Source organism: Perna viridis, chromosome 4, assembly GCF_037379345.1.
Source record: "Perna viridis isolate PV_CMFRI_1.1 ecotype Kerala chromosome 4, ASM3737934v1, whole genome shotgun sequence".
NCBI classification, from domain to species: domain Eukaryota; kingdom Metazoa; phylum Mollusca; class Bivalvia; order Mytilida; family Mytilidae; genus Perna; species Perna viridis.
In genome coordinates this window covers 17070926-17093581 of record NC_142448.1, presented here as the reverse complement: position 1 = coordinate 17093581, position 22656 = coordinate 17070926, and the positions used below count along the sequence as shown (strand labels likewise).

The 22656-nt window shown below is 31.3% G+C and overlaps 2 protein-coding genes across 7 annotated transcripts in view; one reads left to right on the top strand and one right to left on the bottom strand.

Annotated features, from left to right (window-relative positions):
* Nucleotides 1-838: 838 nt before the first annotated feature.
* On the bottom strand, nt 839-2193 carry LOC148619101 (uncharacterized). Its single transcript, XM_088578657.1, has 2 exons — nt 1622-2193; nt 839-1072 (listed from the first exon to the last, which is right to left on the bottom strand). Exons 1-2 carry the CDS (start codon nt 2153-2155, stop codon nt 1016-1018), a joined length of 591 nt encoding a protein of 196 aa, XP_088434783.1. The 5' UTR covers nt 2156-2193; the 3' UTR covers nt 839-1015.
* A 990-nt stretch (nt 2194-3183) lies between these two features.
* The window catches only part of LOC148619100 (uncharacterized), an 87416-nt gene continuing 67943 nt past the window's right edge, over nt 3184-22656 (top strand). For 2 of the 6 annotated variants that reach the window (XR_015921543.1, XM_088578636.1), the window contains exons 1-8: nt 3184-3901; nt 6690-6756; nt 7280-7361; nt 7963-8057; nt 10482-10583; nt 11165-11386; nt 18898-19028; nt 21353-21551. Coding sequence is in view for 5 of the 6 variants with exons in the window: in XM_088578636.1 (XP_088434762.1) it covers nt 3818-3901; nt 6690-6756; nt 7280-7361; nt 7963-8057; nt 10482-10583; nt 11165-11386; nt 18898-19028; nt 21353-21551 (982 nt within the window). In the remaining variant the exon portion in view is untranslated. The remainder of the gene's footprint in view (nt 3902-6689; nt 6757-7279; nt 7362-7962; nt 8058-10481; nt 10584-11164; nt 11387-18897; nt 19029-21352; nt 21552-22656) is intronic. The other 4 variants (XM_088578634.1, XM_088578635.1, XM_088578637.1 and 1 more) reach the window with 4 other exon arrangements.

Sequence of the window (22656 nt, the reverse complement as noted above, 5' to 3'; positions counted from 1 at the left end):
TTTTTTACTTTAAAGAATAGAGAATAATCACGATTCTTCAAGACCACACCTTATTTTTTATTGAAACTTTTTTTTTCAAAAGACATCGTCTGTATATGAAACTGAACTACAGTCGACGATTCAGATGGAAAAACAAAATAGATGCACAGAGGCATCACGTGATAAAGAATTCGTGAAAGTTTCAAGTTATCTTCAGTGTTTTGTTGAGATGCAAATTAGAACGATGACAGCATGGTTCTCTATACACCTCCCGCTTTTCAAGGGTGGGGTATAATGAGAGGCAAGATACTCTTGTAGCCATTTGGAGACGGTGGGTGTGGTCCTTTTCGGTATCGTAGTAGAAATAAGAACACATTAAACGACTGTCGAATATCGTCTATTTCTTCTGCTAGGATGGGCGCACATGATTAAATCTGCACGTTGGAAGTGTTCATATTCTACCAAAAATAGCATGACTATGTTACCAGTAGATTTTTCAAAACACTTGAAAATCTTCAGTTTTTTTTTCAAACAATATGACAATCGGATAAAGTACGTAAAATCATTCACTTTTACTCCACTTTACAAGATTCTTGCATTTTTTGAGAGGGCTGGCTGCACAGTGAATTTTAAACGTCAGAGGCTTTTTCGGAGATTGACGCCTATCATGCAGTCATATTACATTTTTGTAGTTGTATATACCAATTATATTCCACTTGTATTTTTCTGTCCGACTACTAAAACGTGAAAAAAAATTCCCCATAGCCAATACTTTGAAATGTTCTTACAAAAACAATTCAATTGAAAATCCAACATTGATGCGTCCCTCATGGCGAAATTTCAGGAAAAGAGTGAACTGTTACAAGCTAAACTATTTTTAATCATAAAATGTTCTCACAAGTTAAAACAATAAAAGCACATTCATTAGTCAAAGCACGTTAGATTAAACATAATTAAAAGGGCCTATTTCATTTAAAAATTAAAGTGTTAATTAAATAAGTTTGCATTGCACCATTTATTCTCTTCATCACTGCTCTCATTTCCTCGATTTGGTCTGTTTTGGTGTCTTTGGAGTTTTTGGTGCTCTTGGAAGCTGAAAATAGAAAGTAGAGTATTATTATTGTGGTAATGAATGTTTTAAGCCTAATTCCGATAACTGATTTTCCATCAGTAATGTACATTAGTTTTCTGGTCATACTTGTAAGTCCTGACCATGTGTTTTATAACATACGGAACATCAACCGTTCGTACAAGTCTGTGTCATTTTTTTCCTTTTGGATTAAAATAACTTTACCAAGGACATTGAATATGTGTGAAAAAAAATAGTATCACGTAAGTCTGAAGAAATTCCATTTCCTCCCCTTTTATCACATAAAATACTATCTTACAATTCATTTTGAACAATGAAAATTTTATTTACAATAAATTTTACGCCGCAAAAATTAGGTTTTTAGCATGTAATCGGGCTTTTAATCACCTCTATTGAGTGTCACCCTTAATCCGGTCTGCAATTGATTTTATTTACGCCACCCCCCCCCTCCCCAAACCTGAAATCTTGGGGATTCACTCTGCAATATGCGTACTCCTTCGGAATATCTACACCTTAACACTAACGAAAACTTAGACAATTGACAGTACTCACTCTAGACTTAGGCTTTGCTTTAGCAGTTTTCTTTACTGGAGTTTTTGCCTTTGTTTTGGTAGCCTTTTCAGGTGTTTTGACCTTCGTCTTCTTGGCCTTAGGCGATTTAGTATTTTTCTTCTCGGATGCGGTTTTTGCCTTCGTTTTCTTCTCCACGACTTTGGTTTTCTTTTCTGTAGATGATTTAGTCTTCGACTTTGTTGATTTTTCTTCGTTAACTTTAGGTTTTGTTTTTTTCTCCGGTTTTTGTTTTAATACTCTGTATCTACTCATTAATGTGGATCGATCTTCCGTAGATTTGCTTTTGGCAATTAACCCCTTTTCAATGGCCTTAACTAAAGCTTGGCGGAGCCTTGGTTTCAAAGAGGTTGGGTTAATGTCTTTGTATTTCTCACAGATGTATAACTTGATTCTTGCAGCTGGGACACCTTTCGGCTCTTTCAAAGCCTCCAACGCATCTAGTACCATTTTTACTGTTGTTGGGTGGGCTGAAGGAGGCCTTGGAGCCTTGGCTGCAGCGGTCTTTCCATCCATTATGTACTTGTTTTACTTTTGTCAAGGTCAGTGAGCAAGAGGAATAATTGATTTATATACTGTTCGTGCGAACCTCGCGGAAAGCATGGATCGAACTTTAATTCTGTTGATAAACCAATCACAATTAACGTTTTAACACGTAGACAACAATTCAGGCCGATGTGTAGAAAAAAAAATGCGGGAAAATCGAGTAGAGTTATGACATGGCTATAAATGTTCACCCGAAGGGTGATGTGGTGGACCTTAGATATTTCTTTGGATCAAAATATTTATTTTCTTCGTGTTAACGGTTAAAATATCTATTTCACATATAAGTCGAATCAGATTATTTATTATTTTCATTTATGTAAAAAGGCGTAATGATCAGATCAGAGTGCATGAACTGAAGGATCACAATATTTTCTCCCATCTTTCAAAAATATTTAATTTAAAATTCTTCCAAGCCCTCTTCAGATATATATTTATCCTCTTACTAGAAGTAAGAGTGTCGATTTTTCGTAAATATTTCAATTGGTTTAAAAAAAAATTAAAAGAGAAGGTACGATTTCCCTTTTTTCGAAAATATTCCAATTTGTTTTAGAAAAATATTAAGAAAAGTTTGATGCAGTAAATAATTCCAGACAGATACCACTTTTCCAAACGTTTTAAGATCGCATTTCGCTGGCTCTCTAGATATAATTCCTTTACTGTATGTCATGTTTAAATGTGCAAGAAAGTCAATAACACGGAATGATAAGGCATAATGGAAAAGCCATTTTCTGCACTTCTGATGCAATTATCATGAAAATTTCTGTTCATTTTTCATCCTTTGTCCCTTAGGAATTCTTATTTATTGTTATTTAACCCATCTGTGTGCAAATTGATAGGGAAAAAGTGGACCACACCCAAGCTATATCAATAACGTTATAGAGTGTACTTAAACTAAGGTTATACAATTTTAATCACGCTTCTCATTATTCTTTCAAAGGACAATGTTTGGGATTTAAATGGAGTTAGTTTAGCATTTCATGATACTGATACATATATAACAAGGACCACTGTCATATTATTAACAAGTATATGCATTATTTCATAACAGATATATTAGTTAAGACTATGAATGAGTGTAGTGTTGTAATTTCATTGGTTAGTCTTTGTTTGCGCCCAGTAAATATTCCTGAGGCGACTAGTTTAGGGGGATATTCAAATTGTGTACAATAATAAATCATACTAACTTTATCTGATATTAAATGTGAATATCAGTGTTAAAACAAGACAAATTGTGTCAAATTGGCACGGACAAAAATCTATTTATTGATCGAGCAATTGAGCTATAATAAGATCCTGTACTTCCCCCGGCAGTGTGTATTGGATCATATTTCGACTGATCTGTCGCTTTACTATATACAAGTCATATACATGCCGGTATGACGGAATACACTTAATATTCAATCGTGTATTTGGGATGCTGACAATGTTAATTTTAATTTTCAATAATGAAGGAATTCAACCGGATTAAAATCACGTTCTTGTTTTCTGTGACAATCCAACTGTAGCTATTTCTGATATGGAATTACATGTTAGCATCGATTCTGCCTGACTTATAGAGATTCTGGAGACGTTTATTTGCCGAGACGACCCGATGTCGCCCCGGGGTGGGGATCGACTTTTCTGTTCGGTCAGATGGTCGGGCTGATGTCCGTTTGCAAATTGATTTTACTAATTTTATGGTCAATTGGATTACTTTTATTTACATCGTGTGTCAAGGTTGGTACCATTCAATGTAGCACGTGCTTTTATTAACGCTTTTTCTGTTTATATCTTGTTTTTAACATCGCAATATTTTCATTATTTCATAACGGTGTTTTCTTTGTAATATCAATTGAGGAAGGAAAATCTTCAACAAAGTGCATCTCTTAAATTGTTCACATATATAATTACTCTACAACATGCTTGAAAACCACAGCCTACACAAGTACGTGTGTTGGTGTGTGTACACGATCTGTCATAAATTGATCAATATCAATAAATTTTATAAATGTTGTCATATGCTATAAAATTGTCAAATTAGTAGCTCTAGTGTGACTATAATTATTGTGTGATGGGTAATCTTTCTTAAATCGATGTGTCGTGCGTGGAACGGCTGAATGACCCATTTACGTAGCCTTTGTCCCAACGCAAGCACATGCTCTTGTATACATTCTTAGCTACTTGATTTTACGTAGTTCATGTTCTGAGTTTGGATTGTGCAACTAATCTTTCCATATCTAAATTTGCTTTGGCATCGACCATGATATTTTCTCTGCCACATAAAAGCTTGTGTATTGTGACCAATACAGACTCTACTCTTGTAAGGTCCAGTCATTCTTTACAATACTTTCACAGATTTTCCACGTTAATTATTATTTATATTCATGAGTTTTTAAGTTGCATAACCGATGTGTAGATTTTTTTATCCGACACGAATTTACGGCGAACAATCCATTGGCAGCATGCAGCTTGTGCATGTGCAACTACAGCATTTATTTAGCATATGATTGCCGGTAATTTCAAAATGTGTTTTATAAGGGTCCCAAACTAAGATTATTTCATCACCTTTCGGTTCCCTAAATCGGAATATATATTCAATCTTTAAAGGCAAGAGAAAATTTTGCAATTAATCTTGTCTACTTCAATGCATAGTGTCCGCAATGACCATTTACCGGAAAATATACCGGACGGGTATTGGTAACCAGATTAGTTTTTTTGTTTCCGGTGGAAGACTCTGCAAGGAGTAATGGTATTTGTGTTAACAATTGCTAATCTGTGTTTTGAAATGCCTCCTTAATGCAATACTCACTTCAGGTTATGCCTATCCAAATCTGTAACATATTTTGACGCTAAGAAAACTATATTTGATGTGTTTTAAACAATTTAATGCCTGTCTATAGAATTGCTAGGTATTATTAAAAAAAAAAGAAAAAAAAAAAAGAGTTGTTAAAGCAAAGTACTGCTTGATTTTTTATCACATTTGGACCCTAGTCTCTAGACCTGTTCCCCTTTACCTCATCAGAAGGATCCATACGAAAAAAAAAATCTAGATCCACAAAAACCTTCCAGGGGTGGATCCAGTCACTTTGGAAAAGAGGGATGCCAGCTGGGGTGCCTCAGAAAAACGGTAGGTGCTAGCATTGAAGTTAAATTGACATTATAGCTATAATGAAGACTTTAATAAAGAAAAGTATTAATAACGAACAACATGAAATAAATATACATTTTCATTTAGCAAAAAATGTGTGATTAAGACTTGAATAAAAATGCTTCTAATAGAACACACATTCAGTTATAAGAAGCAGAAGCTTCAATATAAATGTACATTGTATACAAGCTTAAAAAATTGTTAAAGTTATTATTTGATTTTCAATGTGAGGAAAATTCTACAAGAGACAAGGAATCAACATCATGTTGCTGAGAATGTAGAATGTTTTAAGATACTGAATAGGGGTAGATCAAGAAATTTAAAAAGAAAAAGAGCGGGGGTGTCCAGGTTATTATTTTTACAAAAAATTTGTACAAGGTCAATAAGTTTTTTTAGACTCCCCTACCACTACTGTAAAGTTTGAGTGCACTGCCTATGTTGAGATCAAAGTGTACCAGGCTGACCTTCCATATTTTATTATGTGCAACATGACGATAGGATAAAGAGAAATTATCTGGTCATGTGACCAACATGTATTCTAGTCAGATCTTAAACATATTTTGCCAAACTTAAAAATCACATTACTAGCACGAAGTTTTTCAGAATCCTCATTTCCTAGTTTGCCATCTCAGTTTTTGGCATAATTGCCAGTTTTACTGGGATATAAATGTATTTTTTTTATTTTTTGTTGGGAAGAAAAGATCTCTCTTCCATAAACATTTTCTGTCCACACTCACTTTGCTATTTACATAAATTGAAGTTTTATTTAAAAATGTTAAAACATCATTTTTCTGTCTTAAAAATGCTTTGACTATATTTTGTAACAGTAGGTGTATTATCTGTAGTTGCATCATGAATTTAAGACATGATTTTGTTTTGTGTTCATATGCCAGTGATAAGAAAAGGAAGAAAGATAGGTCTGTTTGACTCAAATGAAGGGGTATTATCTAATCATTTTTTCCCTGTTTTAATACTTATTTTCATATTTTTGTATTGATTAGTCAGACATAATTCAGAGAAAGAATCATTGGATGTTTCTCAATCTGGTGTTGCATCTCTTTCAACCACCAATGACATTATTCCATTATATTGTGTTCATGTTCAATTCTATGAACCAAATAAGTTTTTTTGTACAATATTACTATATAGTGGAAAATTTTTGTAAGGTTTTAATTTTTGCTATATTCTTGGGGTTCTGGGAATCATGAAAATAAAAGCTTGCAAAATTTAAGTGCAGATATTTCACTGTTATCTCCTGTAGACTGTATCTATAGACATAATTAATACCCTGATTCATAGAGCAAATCATGAAATTTGTAACCAACAAAAATTGCACGCTATACAGCTACTGGAAGTCCAATAATATTTTTATTTCAGGTTCCAGAAAAAGAATTTGACCTTCATCTTTATCAGGTTGACAAAACTTTATTAGAATGTCCATCAGGTAATGACATCTATAATGTTAAGTTAAATCTTTAACTTTTTTTTAAATTCATTGCATCTTCAAAAAATATTTTGGTAATGGATTTGATATAAATGTACTAAATAAAATTTTACATTTAGTGAAAGAGTCATACATATTAAGCTTTGGTTAAAATGCATAAAATATTGAAATATCCTTTAATGACTTCAAAAGTTGCATACTGCAATTCATTATGACCAGATTACATGTAATTTTCTTGTCAGGTACAAACTATCAATGATGGAAAAAATTAGTATATATAATAACAAAATGCCATTTGACATGATATGAAGTATTACACAGTCATTTGTTTTTGTAATTGTTTAAGTTAAAAAAAGGAAAATGCTTAGAACAGGATAAGGGACCATAAACTAAACAAATAAAAGAAAAAAATCATGAATAAAGCAAACTTTGAAATTCATTATTAACCATGCAATAAGTGCAAAGAAAGAGGAATATGTCATTAAAATACATAGTACTCAATTAGTAATACTTTCCATTACAGGCTGGCTTAAATATAGAAACCATTGTTACCTCATTGTTACAGAGGAGACTACTTTTCAGCAAGCTGATATTCTATGTAAAAGGTAAGTTAAGGATTATTTGGATCATAATAGATTTTGAAACAAGTACTATCTTTAAAAATAAAAGATAGCTGACACAGTAAAATTTGTTCTTTTTACTTATAATTTTCTGCATTATTCAGGAAATAACATGTTCAATTTTCATACAGTTTTTTTTAAACACCCCTAAGTTATCAGTATTTGGCCAATCCTGAAACATTATTGCAATCAGGTGACTTGTGTTTCCATGAAAGAACTTCTTTAAAATCAAAGGATAAAAATTGAAACTATACCGACTGGGTCGGGGAAAATGTCTTCATTGTATATCTGATTTCTTCAGAGATTGTAAACTAAACCTTTGTAAATAAAAATAAACAGCCAAAATCATATTCTTTCCATTAACACACAGACCTGCATGAATCATCTTTTATTTTTGTCTTCACATGTTTATTCTGTCCAATTCTCAAAGGAGTTTTTCCTGGTTTTCAGATTTTTTTTTATGTAACATACACATGTTCTTATCAAATACAGAAAAGGGAGATAATTTATCTTCTTCAAAAAAAAATCTAAAACTTCCACAAACAAATTATATACAGTATAATATGTGTATTTTTCTGATTTTCAGATATGGTGGCTACTTGGTGAAAGTTAATGGCTACAATGATAATAACTGGTTTGGGAAACTGATCACAGCTCATAATATATCAGATGTTTGGCTTGGTAAGGTGTATTCATTAATAACTTTAGATATTAGTCTGTAAACAGTTGGATTTTATGTTATTAGGTAAATCCAAGTATTTGAATGGAAGTAATTGTCTACTGTCAGTTTATACTTACATTTTAGAATTTTTGTCCGATTGAATATTAAGTAATTCTGTATTGAAATAGTAATGTAATAATATTGATTAACTATATCCAAAGTACATCTGTACCAATTAGGAGAAATAAAGATGTAACAGTTTGTAGTATGTAATGTAAATGATGGAGTGAAAACTAACATATCGTCAGTAGTAATACTTTAAGCTGGTCAAGATCATCCTACAGTGAAACTTCTCTAAACCAAACCCTGAATAATCTGAACACCTGTCTAAACTGAACCCTGAATGATCTTAACACCTGTCTAAACTGAACCATGAATGATCTGAACACCTGTCTAAACTAAACCCTGAATGATCTGAACACCTGTCTAAACCAAACCATGAATGATCTGAACACCTGTCTAAACTAAACCCTGAATGATCTGAACACCTGTCTAAACCAAACCCTGAATATTTTAAAACATGTTTAAACCAAACCCTAAATGATCTGAACACCTGTCTAAACTAAACTCTGAATGATCTGAACACCTGTCTAAACCAAACCCTGAATATTCTAAAACCTGTTTAAACCAAACCCTGAATGATCTGAACACCTGTTTAAACTGAACCCTGAATGATCTGAACACCTGTCTAAACCAAACTCTTAATGATCTTAACACCTGTCTAAACCAAACTCTGAATGATCTGAACACTTGTCTAAACCAAACCCTGAATGATCTGAACACCTGTTTAAACTGAACCCTAAATGATCTGAACACCTGTCTAAACCAAACTCTGAATGATCTGAACACCTGTCTAAACCAAACTCTGAATGATCTGAAGACCTGTTTAAACTGAACCCTGAATGATCTGAGCACTTGTCTAAATCAAACCCTGAATGATCTGAACTCCTGTTTAAACCAAACCCTGAGTGATCTGAACACCAGTCTAAACCAAACCCTGAATGATCTGAACACTTGTCTAGACCAGATATTTTTTAAAGTCTGTTTAGGTGCTATTTTTTACCTTGGTATACCAACCACCAGTCTAAATCAAACTAATTTTAAAAGTCCAAAAGGGGTTCTATTAAGACAAGGAAATATAATAAGTGCAATATATGAATGCTCTTACTGTAAATGAGAAAACAAATTTAGAAAAAGAAAATAATTGTATCTTCTATGCTTTTGAAAATTATTTTATTTAACCATAGTATGCTCTGACCATTCTGACCTTTGGTTGACTGGTATGACCATAAAACATAAAAAACTTGTCATGTCGACCAAACATTTGTTTTGACACTTTATTGTTTCTATTAACCTTCTTTTTATAACAAGTCTCCACATATGTTTAAATTCTAGTCCTACTTTTGACTACAGGTCCCAAATTGTATCTGTGGTCAGAAATTTGTATGTTTTTGTGTGAAGATTTATTAAATATATTAAGATGAGAATTATGTGCTAATTATTAATTGTAAACTGTGTTTGACAGTAGATTACCGTTAATATCTACCATACCAAAGTTAAGGCCTCCGTTTTTATTAACCAGCATGGGGTTTTAATAACAAAGTCAGGGACCTTGGTGCAGATTGAAACTTTTATCATTACAGACCCTTTTGTTTATAATAATTTAATTGATAAGGTCTTGGTGAAACAATTGACATTATAGTAATGGGAACTTGGTGGAATGATTGACATTATAGTAATATGATTTTGGTGAAATGATTGTAGTGTATAATATTATTGTGACATTTAATGGGAGTAGATGTGAAATAGACATCATAATTAACCCTGAGAATTAATTAACAAACAGTACATGGATGATTCATTTTGTTTCTTTGCATTTCTTTTATTTTTTGTGTTGTTAAATCTAACGGGACTTTTCCTTGAACATAAAAACTTGCGTATGCAAGTCACATAGTGGATAGTTTCTGTAGAACTTTATAACTTATGTAATAATATGGTTCATCTGAGTATATTTAGACTTAATGGGAAGTTCCTTATTGTCCTAGATCGAAGATTATTATTTTTTCTTTGGGTCATATATTATGATTATCTTAATCAATTTACAAGCAACACATGTGATATTAGCTATTTGATTGTAGGCTCAAATCCCTTCAAACATCTGTTCCATCTCAGCTTTTCATCCATCTGCTCCAAAAATATTTTCGTTCAGTGTCAAATATAGTCCAAAAACTGTTTTTCCCCTTATATGGCTATAAAAAGTTACAGCAAATGTTTCTGACTTGTTTGGTTCAACTTTTATAACTCTGTGATATGGGACTACACACATACATAAATTCATAGACTTTTTTCCCTAAAATTATTTTGTTTTTGTATCAATAATTCAGGGTTACAAAGAAAGAAATCTGGTGACTTTCTATGGTCCAGTGGACAGCTAGCACAAGTCGAAGATGGGTTCTGGGCAGAGCAGTTACCCATCAAATCAACAGGTTTGTGAACATCAGTTTAATAATTTAAAAATTCTAAAAGAATGGAAATTATTGCAACATTTGAATAAGGCTGAGGTAACAATAATGTTTGGAATATAAAAATATTTTTATATCTATAAAACTGAATAACTGAATCTTACCCTGTAGCTAGAATTTTGACTTCAGGCTCTATGTTAATGGCTTGATTAATTTTCAAGATTTAACTTTAAAAAAAAAATGAATGTCTAGGGTTCTTCATTTGTTTTATCTACATTGTATATGTAATTGTGAATTGATATTTTATATTTTAGACCCATTTTTGACTTAGTCCACATTGAATTTCATAAGGTTTGAAATTAACATTTGTTTAATTTCTACAAAAATGGAAGTTTTTTGTTTCTTTGATGTGATGAATTGAATTATTTCTTTAGATTTTTGGCCCTGTTTTCGAAGTTGTCATGGAGTTGATTTAAGATTCCTTTTGCCTCACATTGAAGTATCGTTATAATTTTGCAATGCTATTTTTTTTGTTATTCTCTCCAAGTAAAATATCTGTAATATAGTGTTCACTTTATTTACCTTAAGTTCTTACATAATTTCAGGATATGACCTGTGTACAGTTTTGGGTATTTCTCTGACAGATTTTGGACAATATAGATGGAGACTAGTGAATTGTGAGATAGGATACAGTTCTATCTGCCAGAGCACTGCCTGTGTTGCTGGACATTTTAGGTGTACTGATGGAAGCGGATGTATTAGTAATTCTTTAGTTTGTGATGGGATTTACCAGTGTGATGATCACTCTGATGAACATAATTGCCCAGGTTTGTTAAGATAAGATATAATTTTTTTGTTGCTTTTGTTACCTTTAAGTGAACATATTCCATCACTTTGTGTTAAACTTGTCAAATTTGCTCATTGACATTGAAATCCCTTGATTTATTTCAATTAAACTTGGCAGAAATGATGTACATTGTATGGAAGGGTCTCTACTAATGATTTACTTTTGGTTTTGTTTGATTATACAAGACCTAAGCATCTCATTTGCCAATTTTTAAACCTCTTTGAAACCACAAAATTGTTGACCTGTATTGCCCTCTACAAAATTTGCACAGTTTGCTCAGTAGTTGACTTTGGATACACAGAGTTTTCATTGAAATTGATTTTGGAAACTACATTTTGTCCTATATATCTTCTGATACTTGACTTACGTTTAGTGTAAAAGGCAAGAGAGTCTCTACAAACAATCTACTTGCGGTTCAGCTTAATTTAACAAGATGGCTGCCAGGCTAACTTACCTACTGATTTTCAAAGATCAGTTTATCTGAAACCATAGATTGCAATGTTTTGAAACTTGATAGATTTGTTAATCATTTTTAGGAAACATATTTTGAAATTGCTACTTTGTATATCACTGTGCATAGTACTTAACTTAGGTTTATAATGAATGTAAGGAAGAGTATTTTCCTGATGAACAATTTAGGATCTTTAAAGCTTGATACATGTAATTAGGATTCTAATTTTGTTATCCATTTTGTAAGTAAAATTTGTTGGCCCATTACCCTGTTTGTCAGACTATCTGTTTGGCCAAATGGTTTTTGCTAGCATCAAACTGTTATCTATTAAAACTGGATTATTGTTATGAAACTTCGTGCATGTCTACACCATGTGATATGAACTTTTAAAAAGTTATACCAAATTGGAAATCAGTGCTGTATGACTCATTTTCTTGTTTTAGATGTGAAAAATAATTTATTGTCTGTGTGAAATTGCTAAGAGTAAGTGTCAATTTAGGTTAATTTCTTATTCAGCAAAAGGAGAAAGGCACTTCCTCTTTTGGAACTTGTGAGAAGTGTATGTTACTTGACTCAAGTTACAATATAACTTCAAGGTTATTTGTTGAAAATGCATTTGAATTATAGAAAGGAATGTTTGGGGACAAAGCGGGTGTTATAAATGATAGTGGACAAAGTTACTCTGAAGTAGGAAAGGTTATCATTGAAACCATTGTATACTATCACTTGTTACAAATCAATTGTAAACAAATCTCGGATTACAGGTGTTAGTTTTACAAGTATCATTTCTGTACAGAATTAACTTTATGTCAGTAATAAGTCATTGTATGAACCCTCATAGATAGACCTAGTCAAAAGGGTATGGTACTGTGTTCTATAATATTAGGTATTGTCTACTTTTTATGGACTTTTTCCACAACAAATGCACCTAACAATGTTCTGTGTGCTAATTTTTACTTCAGATTTTGGACTTGTGAATTATTTGGCTGTGATGAAAAGAGAGTTGTGCTCAATGATTGACAACTAATTTTGTTACAAAAAAGTAAATTTGTCTCAGTACAAAACAAATATTGTCCGCATTAATCAGTGATTGAATTTGATTGGAAATACTTGCTTGATGTTAGTTGAAATTCAATTTTGCTGGTAGAAATTATTTCCAATTGCTAAAGTTTGCTAGTGGAATTCTGTATGTCATGTAAGTAAAGTCCAGAAATAACCCCAAAAATTTAAATTTAGTGATTGGAAATTTTCAATACTTACTAAATTTATCTAGTGGGAAATATTCTGAAATTCAATCCCTCTTGATGATAAGTCAAACAAAAAAAAAACTGAGCGAAGCTCATTTAGCCCACCCTCTCCCTGCTTCCAACTGAAGTCAGCATATGATCCAGTTCTTAACAAAGTCATCAAACAAGATGTTGCTTCATTCTTAAATCAGATATCTAGATTTGGTATAATGTGTACATGTTTAAAGCTTCTGTCAAAATATCAGGTGTATGTAATAAGTAGTTCCTTAGAAAACTGTATCATAAAAGTTGTGGAAAAATGAACCAAAAACAGACAGACATACACCATGATCACTATATACCTCATGGTGAGTCGTGATATAATTAAGGTGCTGCTTTGTCTGTGACTCTCCTTTAGTAATGGATGGAAAGGTTAGGAATTCATTGCATTGTAGGTGTAGAAAGAAGTTTTCAGATATAAGTTTAGTAGGATTGAAATTTCAATACCTTCACATAGGTGTACAGTATCTTTTCTGTTGTCAAACTTTTAAAAATCCTATATCACTCAATAAAAGATTTCTTTTAAGAAACGATAAGGTGTTCTCAGAAAAAAGCTTTTGTCAAGTAAATCTTCTGCCTTTCAGGTTCAAGTTTCAGGATTTTATGAACAGAAATCTTAAACTTTCATTGATTGTTATTTAAAAGTCCTGACTTCCTTGTTGAATAATAAATAATGTTTGGTAAAAATGGATCACCTAATACTTTAGTTTAATTTTCAAATTGAAGATTCCCAAAGAGATACTAATAGCTTGAATAATGAATCCTCAAAGCGATCCTGCTGATTATAAACTGTAAGAAAATAAGACTTCTGTATGGTTTAGATGTGCTGTTTGTATATATTTATACCAAGTTATGTACATCGCAATGTATAAAAGTGGGTGTAACCTGTTAATGCCCTATACATACTTGTTATCACAGATCTCAGGAAGTCAGAGCCAGAAACACATAATAATGCTCCTTATACTAAAAAACTTTGTTAACTTGCCTCGTAAATCATTTGACAAAGAAACCTTTAATTGTCAGGTGTTTTCTTGTTTAACTTTTTTTTTACTCATCGAATGTCACTTGTCTTTCTTGCCATAGATTTTAGTTTTGAGTTCAAAGAAGTTTGATTAATAATAGGATTTGTTTTTTTGTTGTTTTAAAGATACATCTTGTCTTTTTTTTTCTCAGCTTGTTTATTTAAAAAAATGTCATATTTTAGACTATGATGATCATTATAAAAAGTTGAGAGTGACCTACATGATGTGTTTATCCATTAAGAATGACCTACATGTGATGATGTGTTTATCCATTGAGAGTGACCTACATGGGATGATGTGTTTATCCATTGAGAGTGACCTACATGTGATGATGTGTTATCCATTGAGAGTGACCTACATGATGTGTTTTTCCATTGAGAGTGACCTATATGTGATAATGTGTTTATCCATTGAGAGTGACCTATATGATGTGTTTATCCATTGAGAGTGACCTACATGATGTGTTTATCCCTGTCCAATGATTTTGTTTAAATTGCTGTTATGCTGTTAAGGTTACTTCAGAGAATTTTTTAAATTGTATTAAAAAACTTGTTCTAAATTTCCTTGTTCAATAATGGAAACAGGTATCATGTTTTTTTGACAGTACACACCCTTAGGTCTACACTTAGGATAACTGGCGCTGCAACTAAATATAAATAGAGCATAATGTGTATCTTATCTTTTACTAAAGCAACTGCAATTGTCCTTATTAAGATGTGGAGATTTAGATTTTTAGCATTTAATATCTTTGTTTTAAATGATTCATTTTAGTATAATGCAGAATGCTTCACCCACAGTTCCATATTGTAGCCCTTGCTCTAACTAAGATAACCTTTAACTAAAGATTGATGATAATGAATTAGGATATTTATATAAGCTGTCACAATTATTATATATCTACACAATAGCTTCACCTTTCTTTCTTTAGAATATGATTTTTCACAAAAGACATGACTTTAAAGTCTTTTCATTTCTCACCAGCAGGTGTATTGGCAAAGAATACCAGTACAGAATGGCTTTATATTCAGTAGAATACATAACTCAATAGACTTAGAAATTTAACCCAGGAAGTCATGACAAAGTAGTATTTACTTTTTGGATAGGTTACCAGAATTATCGGTGATTTATTAAATTATATATTGATCGATCTACTTAACAATACATCCTTTTTCTCCATTTTTAATAGTAATGGGCGTTGGCAGTCACTGAGGGGGTAGTGTTCCAGATTCAGCATTGTTAATATACAATTTAAACAAGTAATATTCTTGAAAATCAATCATTTTACGTGTAATAACAAAAAAAAATGTCAAAACATTTATTGATGCATTGCTGATGTTTGAAAATAATTGTATAGGAAAAGAAAAGCCAATAATATAAACAAAATTATGGAGGCAAAATAGAAAATTTCACAATTGAGTAATATTTTTTTATGCAAAAATCAAAATTCAACTCTTGAGACAGTATCTATTTTATGTATTTTTAATTGCTTTCAGCGAGATTTTAACAGTATTTTTAAGTAAATATTATTCACCACAATAATTTGAAACAGAGATTTTAGTTTTATTCCCGAAATATTAGTGTCATATTAAAAGCCTAATGTACTACATTTGTACTTTTCTGTCAGAACAGCCTAATGGATTTATTCATTTCTTTTCAAGGCAAAATATCCAATGGCTAAAAATGCATGTTCTTTTGTAATGAGTATAGTTGATATACAAAATTTTCTGATTTTACTTTCAACTCCTTAAAAGATTGCAACTTAGGATTATCTGGATGAAGAAGGAGCAAACTGTCTAAAAGTTCAAAACCTATGGAATGTATTCTGATTAACTTCTAAGTCATAGGCTAAAGGTCTCAGTATCGTATTAATTTTCCCATAGACTTCTATAGTGAAGTGCATATTTTTAGGATTTTGTAAAAAATATGTAAATTGATTCATTAAAACTTTCACTTATGTAACATTTCTAAGGACATGTGAAAAAATAATTTCCTGCAAAGAAAATAGGGTGATTCCATGAAGATCGGACAGAAAAGTAGTCTTGAACTATAAATAGCCATTTTCCCTACTTTCACTTTCATTTTGCACTCACCAAACCAACCTTTTCCGTGGAACATTTTTATGATATTATGTTAGATTTTCTTTTAAAAAAGTTCTTCATCTTACAGTGTGATGTTTGCTTTATTTTATAAGTCATTGTTCATATCTTTTGACAAAACATTACTTTGTAGAGAGGCAAAAAGAAAATGCACTATATTTTTATAGCATCCATGTTTTGACGTACACCCGCTCAGGAATATGCAATACGATACTGGTACCTAAAGAAGTATAGATATTGATAGCTGTAACACTTAATGATTGCTGTATATTTACCGAAGAACATTAATTTTCTTAAATAAAGATTTTGAAAAGACTATGATAATTGACACTTTGTCCCAATTCAAAAGTCCACATCAGTTTTTGTTTTCTTTCTTTTTGTAACGATATTCATTTTGGTTCATAAAACATTTTTATACCAGTAGCAGAATCAGTGGTCTTTAAATTAACAATATTGGAATGTCACTTAAGTCAGTCACAGTTTTGTCTATTGTTATTGAAAACACCCTCATGATGCTTTATTGTGCTACCGGAAATAATGTTAATACAAATTGATTTTCCCACTCTCCACAGTGGAGATTTTGGAGTGGAGTCACAGTGTTTCCACCTAACACAGTGGAATCACCATTCCAAAATATGTCTATAGTTTACTCCTGCTGCATTCATATCAATTATATTAAATGACTTCAAATTTTATAACATTTTGGTTATAAACAGAAAAATTAACTTATAGGTATTGAAATGGTGCACTTTTACGTTAGTTTTTTTTACTTTGGTGGAGATGTGGTGAAGTAACAGACTCCACTGTGAAGAGTTGAGAAATTCAGATTAAGGTTGATTATAAATTGTATATTTTTGAACAATTTAATACAAGGGAAAATTAAATTAAGGTACTGTAAAATAAGAAATAAGAAATGATTTTATGATTGCAAAAAAATATGATTGACAACAATTCACAATAATTATAACTTGCATTGTTGAGTTTTAAACATTATTGAACCTGGTAATTATTTATTTAACAAAAAAATCATTCATTCATTTATTAATAAAAATGTGTTAATATTACAAAATTGAAAGATTTAATACATTTTGTAATTTACAATTTACAGTACCTATACTTAGTGTGAAATTTATATCTTATGAATATCTGAGATGCACAAATTTTTTTACCTAAATATAGTCATTTTCAGAGGTTTCATTTGTTTTTGTCATTGAAGTACATGTAGTTATAGATTTTTCTGTGTAAAGTCATTCAGTTTGTTATGATTAACTCTGTAAACATTTAAAAAAAGTTTTAAGTTTTCTTTGTTACAAAAAAATCTGTTGACCAAAAAAAGGAGGGATATTTCAAGTCCAATTAAATTATTATGATAAAATGCTGATGAATATGTCAGAGAATTGAGCAAATGTATTAAGGAGTTATTATTGAACCTGCTATGCAAATACAATCATTACCATGTCAGCTTTAATAATAGGAGACTTGTTAACAAACACCTATGGAATTTTACCTGTATCTATGAATGCCGCTATAGATTACAGGGGAGGAGTGTTATGAAAGAATCGTCTCAACTATCATTATTACTGTGTAATTGTTCTATATAGGCGGCACCCATCAGCTATTGAGGCTGTTTGGCAAGGTCTCCTACCTAGAGCAGTCATTTGGTAACTTGTTTGTCTCTTTGGACAGATATTTCAGTATCTGATTACACTCCTATTATTGCTCCCATTTGAAAGGAATTTTGCTATTGTGCTGATCATGTATTACCCCAATCAATTAAAAGCTGTCATTTTCTATGAATATGTGGTGCAATTTTTTGACATAATGAAAAAAAAACCTCCTTTTTAAAATGGTGCAAGATTGTACATATTCATGGTATATGACTATGATATGTTAATAGGAGATATGCTATATCATTTTGAAATTGAAACATTATGTAATGTTATTGTAAGTATTCAAATATGAAGACGTTGATGAGATGTTTAAGGCTACATTATTCTTGAAAACCTGTCCTCCATTACAATTTGTCTATGAAAAATGACATAACAATATAATCCTAAAATGAACAAAAGATATTCAAATTTAATCATTTAATAAGAAGCCAAATGTTATTTTGGTTTATGAGAAATTTAATTTGACGCATGTTAAACTTTAATGAACATGTAATCATACTAGATAACTTAACACTGAGGGGAAGCAGATAGCATCAAAGTATCACATTCTGCCAAAAACATCTCATTTACCTATATAGAAATAGCTTATATGTGTGAAAAAATATCTACCGTTCTGACATTAGACAAAAACTGATGTGTGAACCTGCGCCATACAGAATCACATATCTACAAGAAGTCTGACTACACCCAACCTATCATGATATCACTGGATTTCTTGTCTTACCTGCCCAAGGACTTCACTGACCTTACAGACTTTTAAACTGTAAATAAAAAACATTCCTTAAGTTCTTCCCTGGCAAGCGTCAGAAAGCAATAGAAAATTGCATTTCATGGTTGTTTTTTTGACAAGATCTTTGGACAAGAACTTCATTTAAACCCTTTAATTCATTACATTAAGTTATAAGAATAAAAGATGAAAAGAAATCAATATTTTAAGAGTCAACAACTGATTCTTTTTTTTTTCAGGAAGCTGTGGAGGACACCTTCAGGGAAGATTTCATACATTCCATTCACCTCATTTTCCCAACGACTATCCTCGATATTCATCGTGCATATGGAAATTGGAAACTCAAATAGGAACTAGGATCAAACTCAAGGTTTGTAGGAAATTAGTTCAACCTCTTTAGTTTCACCAATTTTATCACGTAGACAAAAAAAATGCAATAGTTGCAGCATCTAAGATAAATAAATACACCCTTTTCCATTTACAACCAGTTCATATTCAGTTAACATGTAGAAATATCTATGTAATCATGTTGAAACCTTTAAAATTTATATTAAGATTTCAAAAATATTTTTTGTATGATGCAAGTTTGAAAATAAATTTATGTTATACAGTTCTCTAATTTTAAAACTATCTTTCAAGAGGAATTATTGTCCTTGACTTTAATCAATCCTTATTTAAAACAAAATTGGTTTATATTTAGACAACTCGGTATAAAAGTAGAGCAGGAATCCTTCTTTGTGCTCGTAACTGTCACAATGGTTCACCTCAGTCGAGATTTAGAGAGAGAGTATAGCTTATATCTACTGAATACTTACAGAATCAAAAGAAAGATGCATTAAATAAATTAAATATGCTCTCTCAGTCACATACTTACTATTAGGCACCAGTTCAATGATATTTGAAGATGTTGGTAGAGTGAGAAATATTAAAAAATTCACAATGAACTTCATTGTTTCTGAAATATGATATTGGAATTTGCTATTTGATATATGAGTCCTTTGATATTATCTTCCTGTACACAAGTTCTGTTTACAGAAGCTACTACTTAATGTTTGGAAGGCAATGAAATGATTTTCTGTCTTCTCATACAAACTAATTCAAATTAGAGGATCAACATTGCTTGTCTTTATAAATTGATACAGAAACATAGAATAAGTATGTTTAAAGTTATAAAATTTCAGGTGCAGGGTCTGGTTTTATAAAAATATCATATTGAGACTTTCCTCAAATCCTTGAGTTTGTCCTCAAATCTTCAATTTCAACTGTTTTGATTGGTTGTATTTTGAGGAAGGTTTTGAGGAAAATCACTATTTGAGATTTTTCATGAAACCAGGCACATGTATATCAAGACGAAATTTTTAAAGGTATATCAAATGAATATTGTCATATTGGAGACTATATTGTCTCTCCTAAATTTTAGACTATATTGTCTCCCCTAAATTTTAGACTATATTGCCTCTCCTAAATTGGAGACTATATTGTCTCTCCTAAATTGGAGACTGTATTGTCTCTCCTAAATTGGAGACTATATTGTCACTTCTAAATTTGATAATAATTTTGAATTAGGAGTCTTAGTAGTTACACTGCAGAGTCTTTTATGCAACCATGAATTGTTTTTAAGGTTGTAAGTGAAGGATGTCATCATTGTTTTTCTGAACTATGACTTGAGTAAAAGTATATGATAATATTCCACATTGTTTTGTACTTCAAAAGGAAGATTGGGATTGATTTTTAGGGTTATAATCCTAACTATTTTGAAATTAGTGGTTATAATTGAGTACTTTTCTGGTTACCAGGAAAAAACTTTAGTGTAAATATATAAATCTGTATGAAGTAAACCAACAGGGTTCATACCACAAAAGGAAGTGAGGAAAATAGCCTTATTGGTTTAGGAAAATGAGAGATAAATAAGCATTTTCTTAAACTTTCTATAAATTAATTATTATTTCACAAGTTTAAATTGAGTTAGAGAAAATAAGTCTTGAATTCTTATTCTCCTTTAGTATGCTGAATGTAAATTTCAATTTAACTTCTCATTTTGGATTCTGTTTTCAAGTTGGTTCCATTGTGGGAGGGGGCTAAATTAAAGTTTTCAATAAAAAATTATTCTAAAGGTTTTTTGATATGCTAAATCTGAAAATGTGTCATAATAAAACTACAGATATTAAACTATAAAGAAAATAGTCCAATTTAAATTTTCAAGTTCACTCATCACTGTCATTCTGTGACAGAAACTCAAGCTGTGATTAGCATTTAATTTTATTATAAATTCAGAGCTGTATCAACCTGTACTGTAATGTCATTAATTGTTCAATTTTGTGGTCATATCAAGCTGTCTCCAGTGGATCATTTTAGTGTTGTATTTGTTCTTTGTGTATTACATTTCATGGAGGAAGATGAAAATCTAACAATCAAATTAGCTACGAGTCCTAAATTTCTAAGATGTGAAATTATTTTTAAAATTTACACATCATAAATTGTTCTAGAAAAAACTTATTTTCAGACCTGTATGTAGTAAATAATTATGGTCAATTGATGTAACAGTTGTTGATTCCAGTTGTATGATGTTAAAAATTTGTTGTCCTGCTTTTCTTTTGTATATTCCATTTACTTTCATGTTTCAGATTTTGTCAGAAGTTCTAATTCTGTTGTATTTTTTCCCCATTTTATTGGTCATTTTATCTTATATTTCAGTTTGACTCCTTTGCCCTTGAGGCATTGTATGATAAAATCATAATTCATGATGGCAGCTCGGAGAGGGATCCGCTGGTCGGACTGTACTCTGGAACTGACATACCAAATGTGCCATATTCATCATCAAATTTTTATCTAGTCATATTTCAATCGGACCAGGACAATCAAATGTCTGGATTTAATGCATCATTTTCTGCAGGTAATAATAGGTTCAGAACCATAACAAAAATTTACTTGCTCTAAATGCAATATTTTGTCCATTCATGATTTAGTTGCCTTTGTATGTAACAATAGTAAATGGAACTGCCAATAATGGATTTGCCTTGCTTTGCATGCTGTCAAGTTTTATCATGTTATTTGGGATCCTTTGCTGATAAAAGATGTTGTAGTAAAAATTTTATAGCAATTAACAATATATGTGTTTGAAAACTATTAAATGTGGCATTAATTTTGTATTTTGTATGAAAATGTTTTAAATAAGGCTGAGCGTTTATAAGCAGTATATTTCTCATGTTCCCTGTTTGCTTGCATCTGAAACGGCAAAACTCAGGCATTGCTGTTGTTCTATTTATAGTGTTTGTAACCTGACATATGATTTATCTATAGTTGGGTGTGGTTGATTCTAGTAATCAGTAATATATCTCTCAGACTCATCAACTAGATAACGACTGCTCTGTCAAAAATATCAAAGCCAAGTCTTCATTTGTGCAATAAATTAAAATTCAATTCATGATAAGCTGCATGTGTTCTGGGATTTTGGTACAAGTTTTGCCCTTAATAATTGATAAGTATCGTGTGGAATTACATCAAATGTTTTGATGGGAAATTAGGACAAAGTCCTGATTTTTTCTTAAAAATCTCCTTCAATAAGAATTTGTCTTTTGTTAATTAATCTTGATAAATAATATTTTTCTGTATTTTTGGAAAATTAAACTTTAGTTTTGAAGTAAGTGACAAATTATGTCCTGTCCTGTTAAAACTCTGTTACAATGACATATTTTATAGTATCTTTTTGATTTTTGTTCTCCCTTGATACAATCTAAAGGTCAAAGGTGAACATCTTGAGAGTAAATCTTCCTACTCCACTAAAGTAAGAGATAAGAAAGAAAGTGTTTATTTGCAGCAGTAGTGTGTAAAGTTGTTTATTTCAGCCTTGGTTTTGAATAATGCCTTTTAATACATGTTTTATGACATTACACCAAACCATCTGCTACAGTACAATTAGCATTTTATTGCTACAGTTATTGATATATATTCTGTAAAGATGCAATATAAGTTAGTTACATAATCAACCTGAAAAAAAA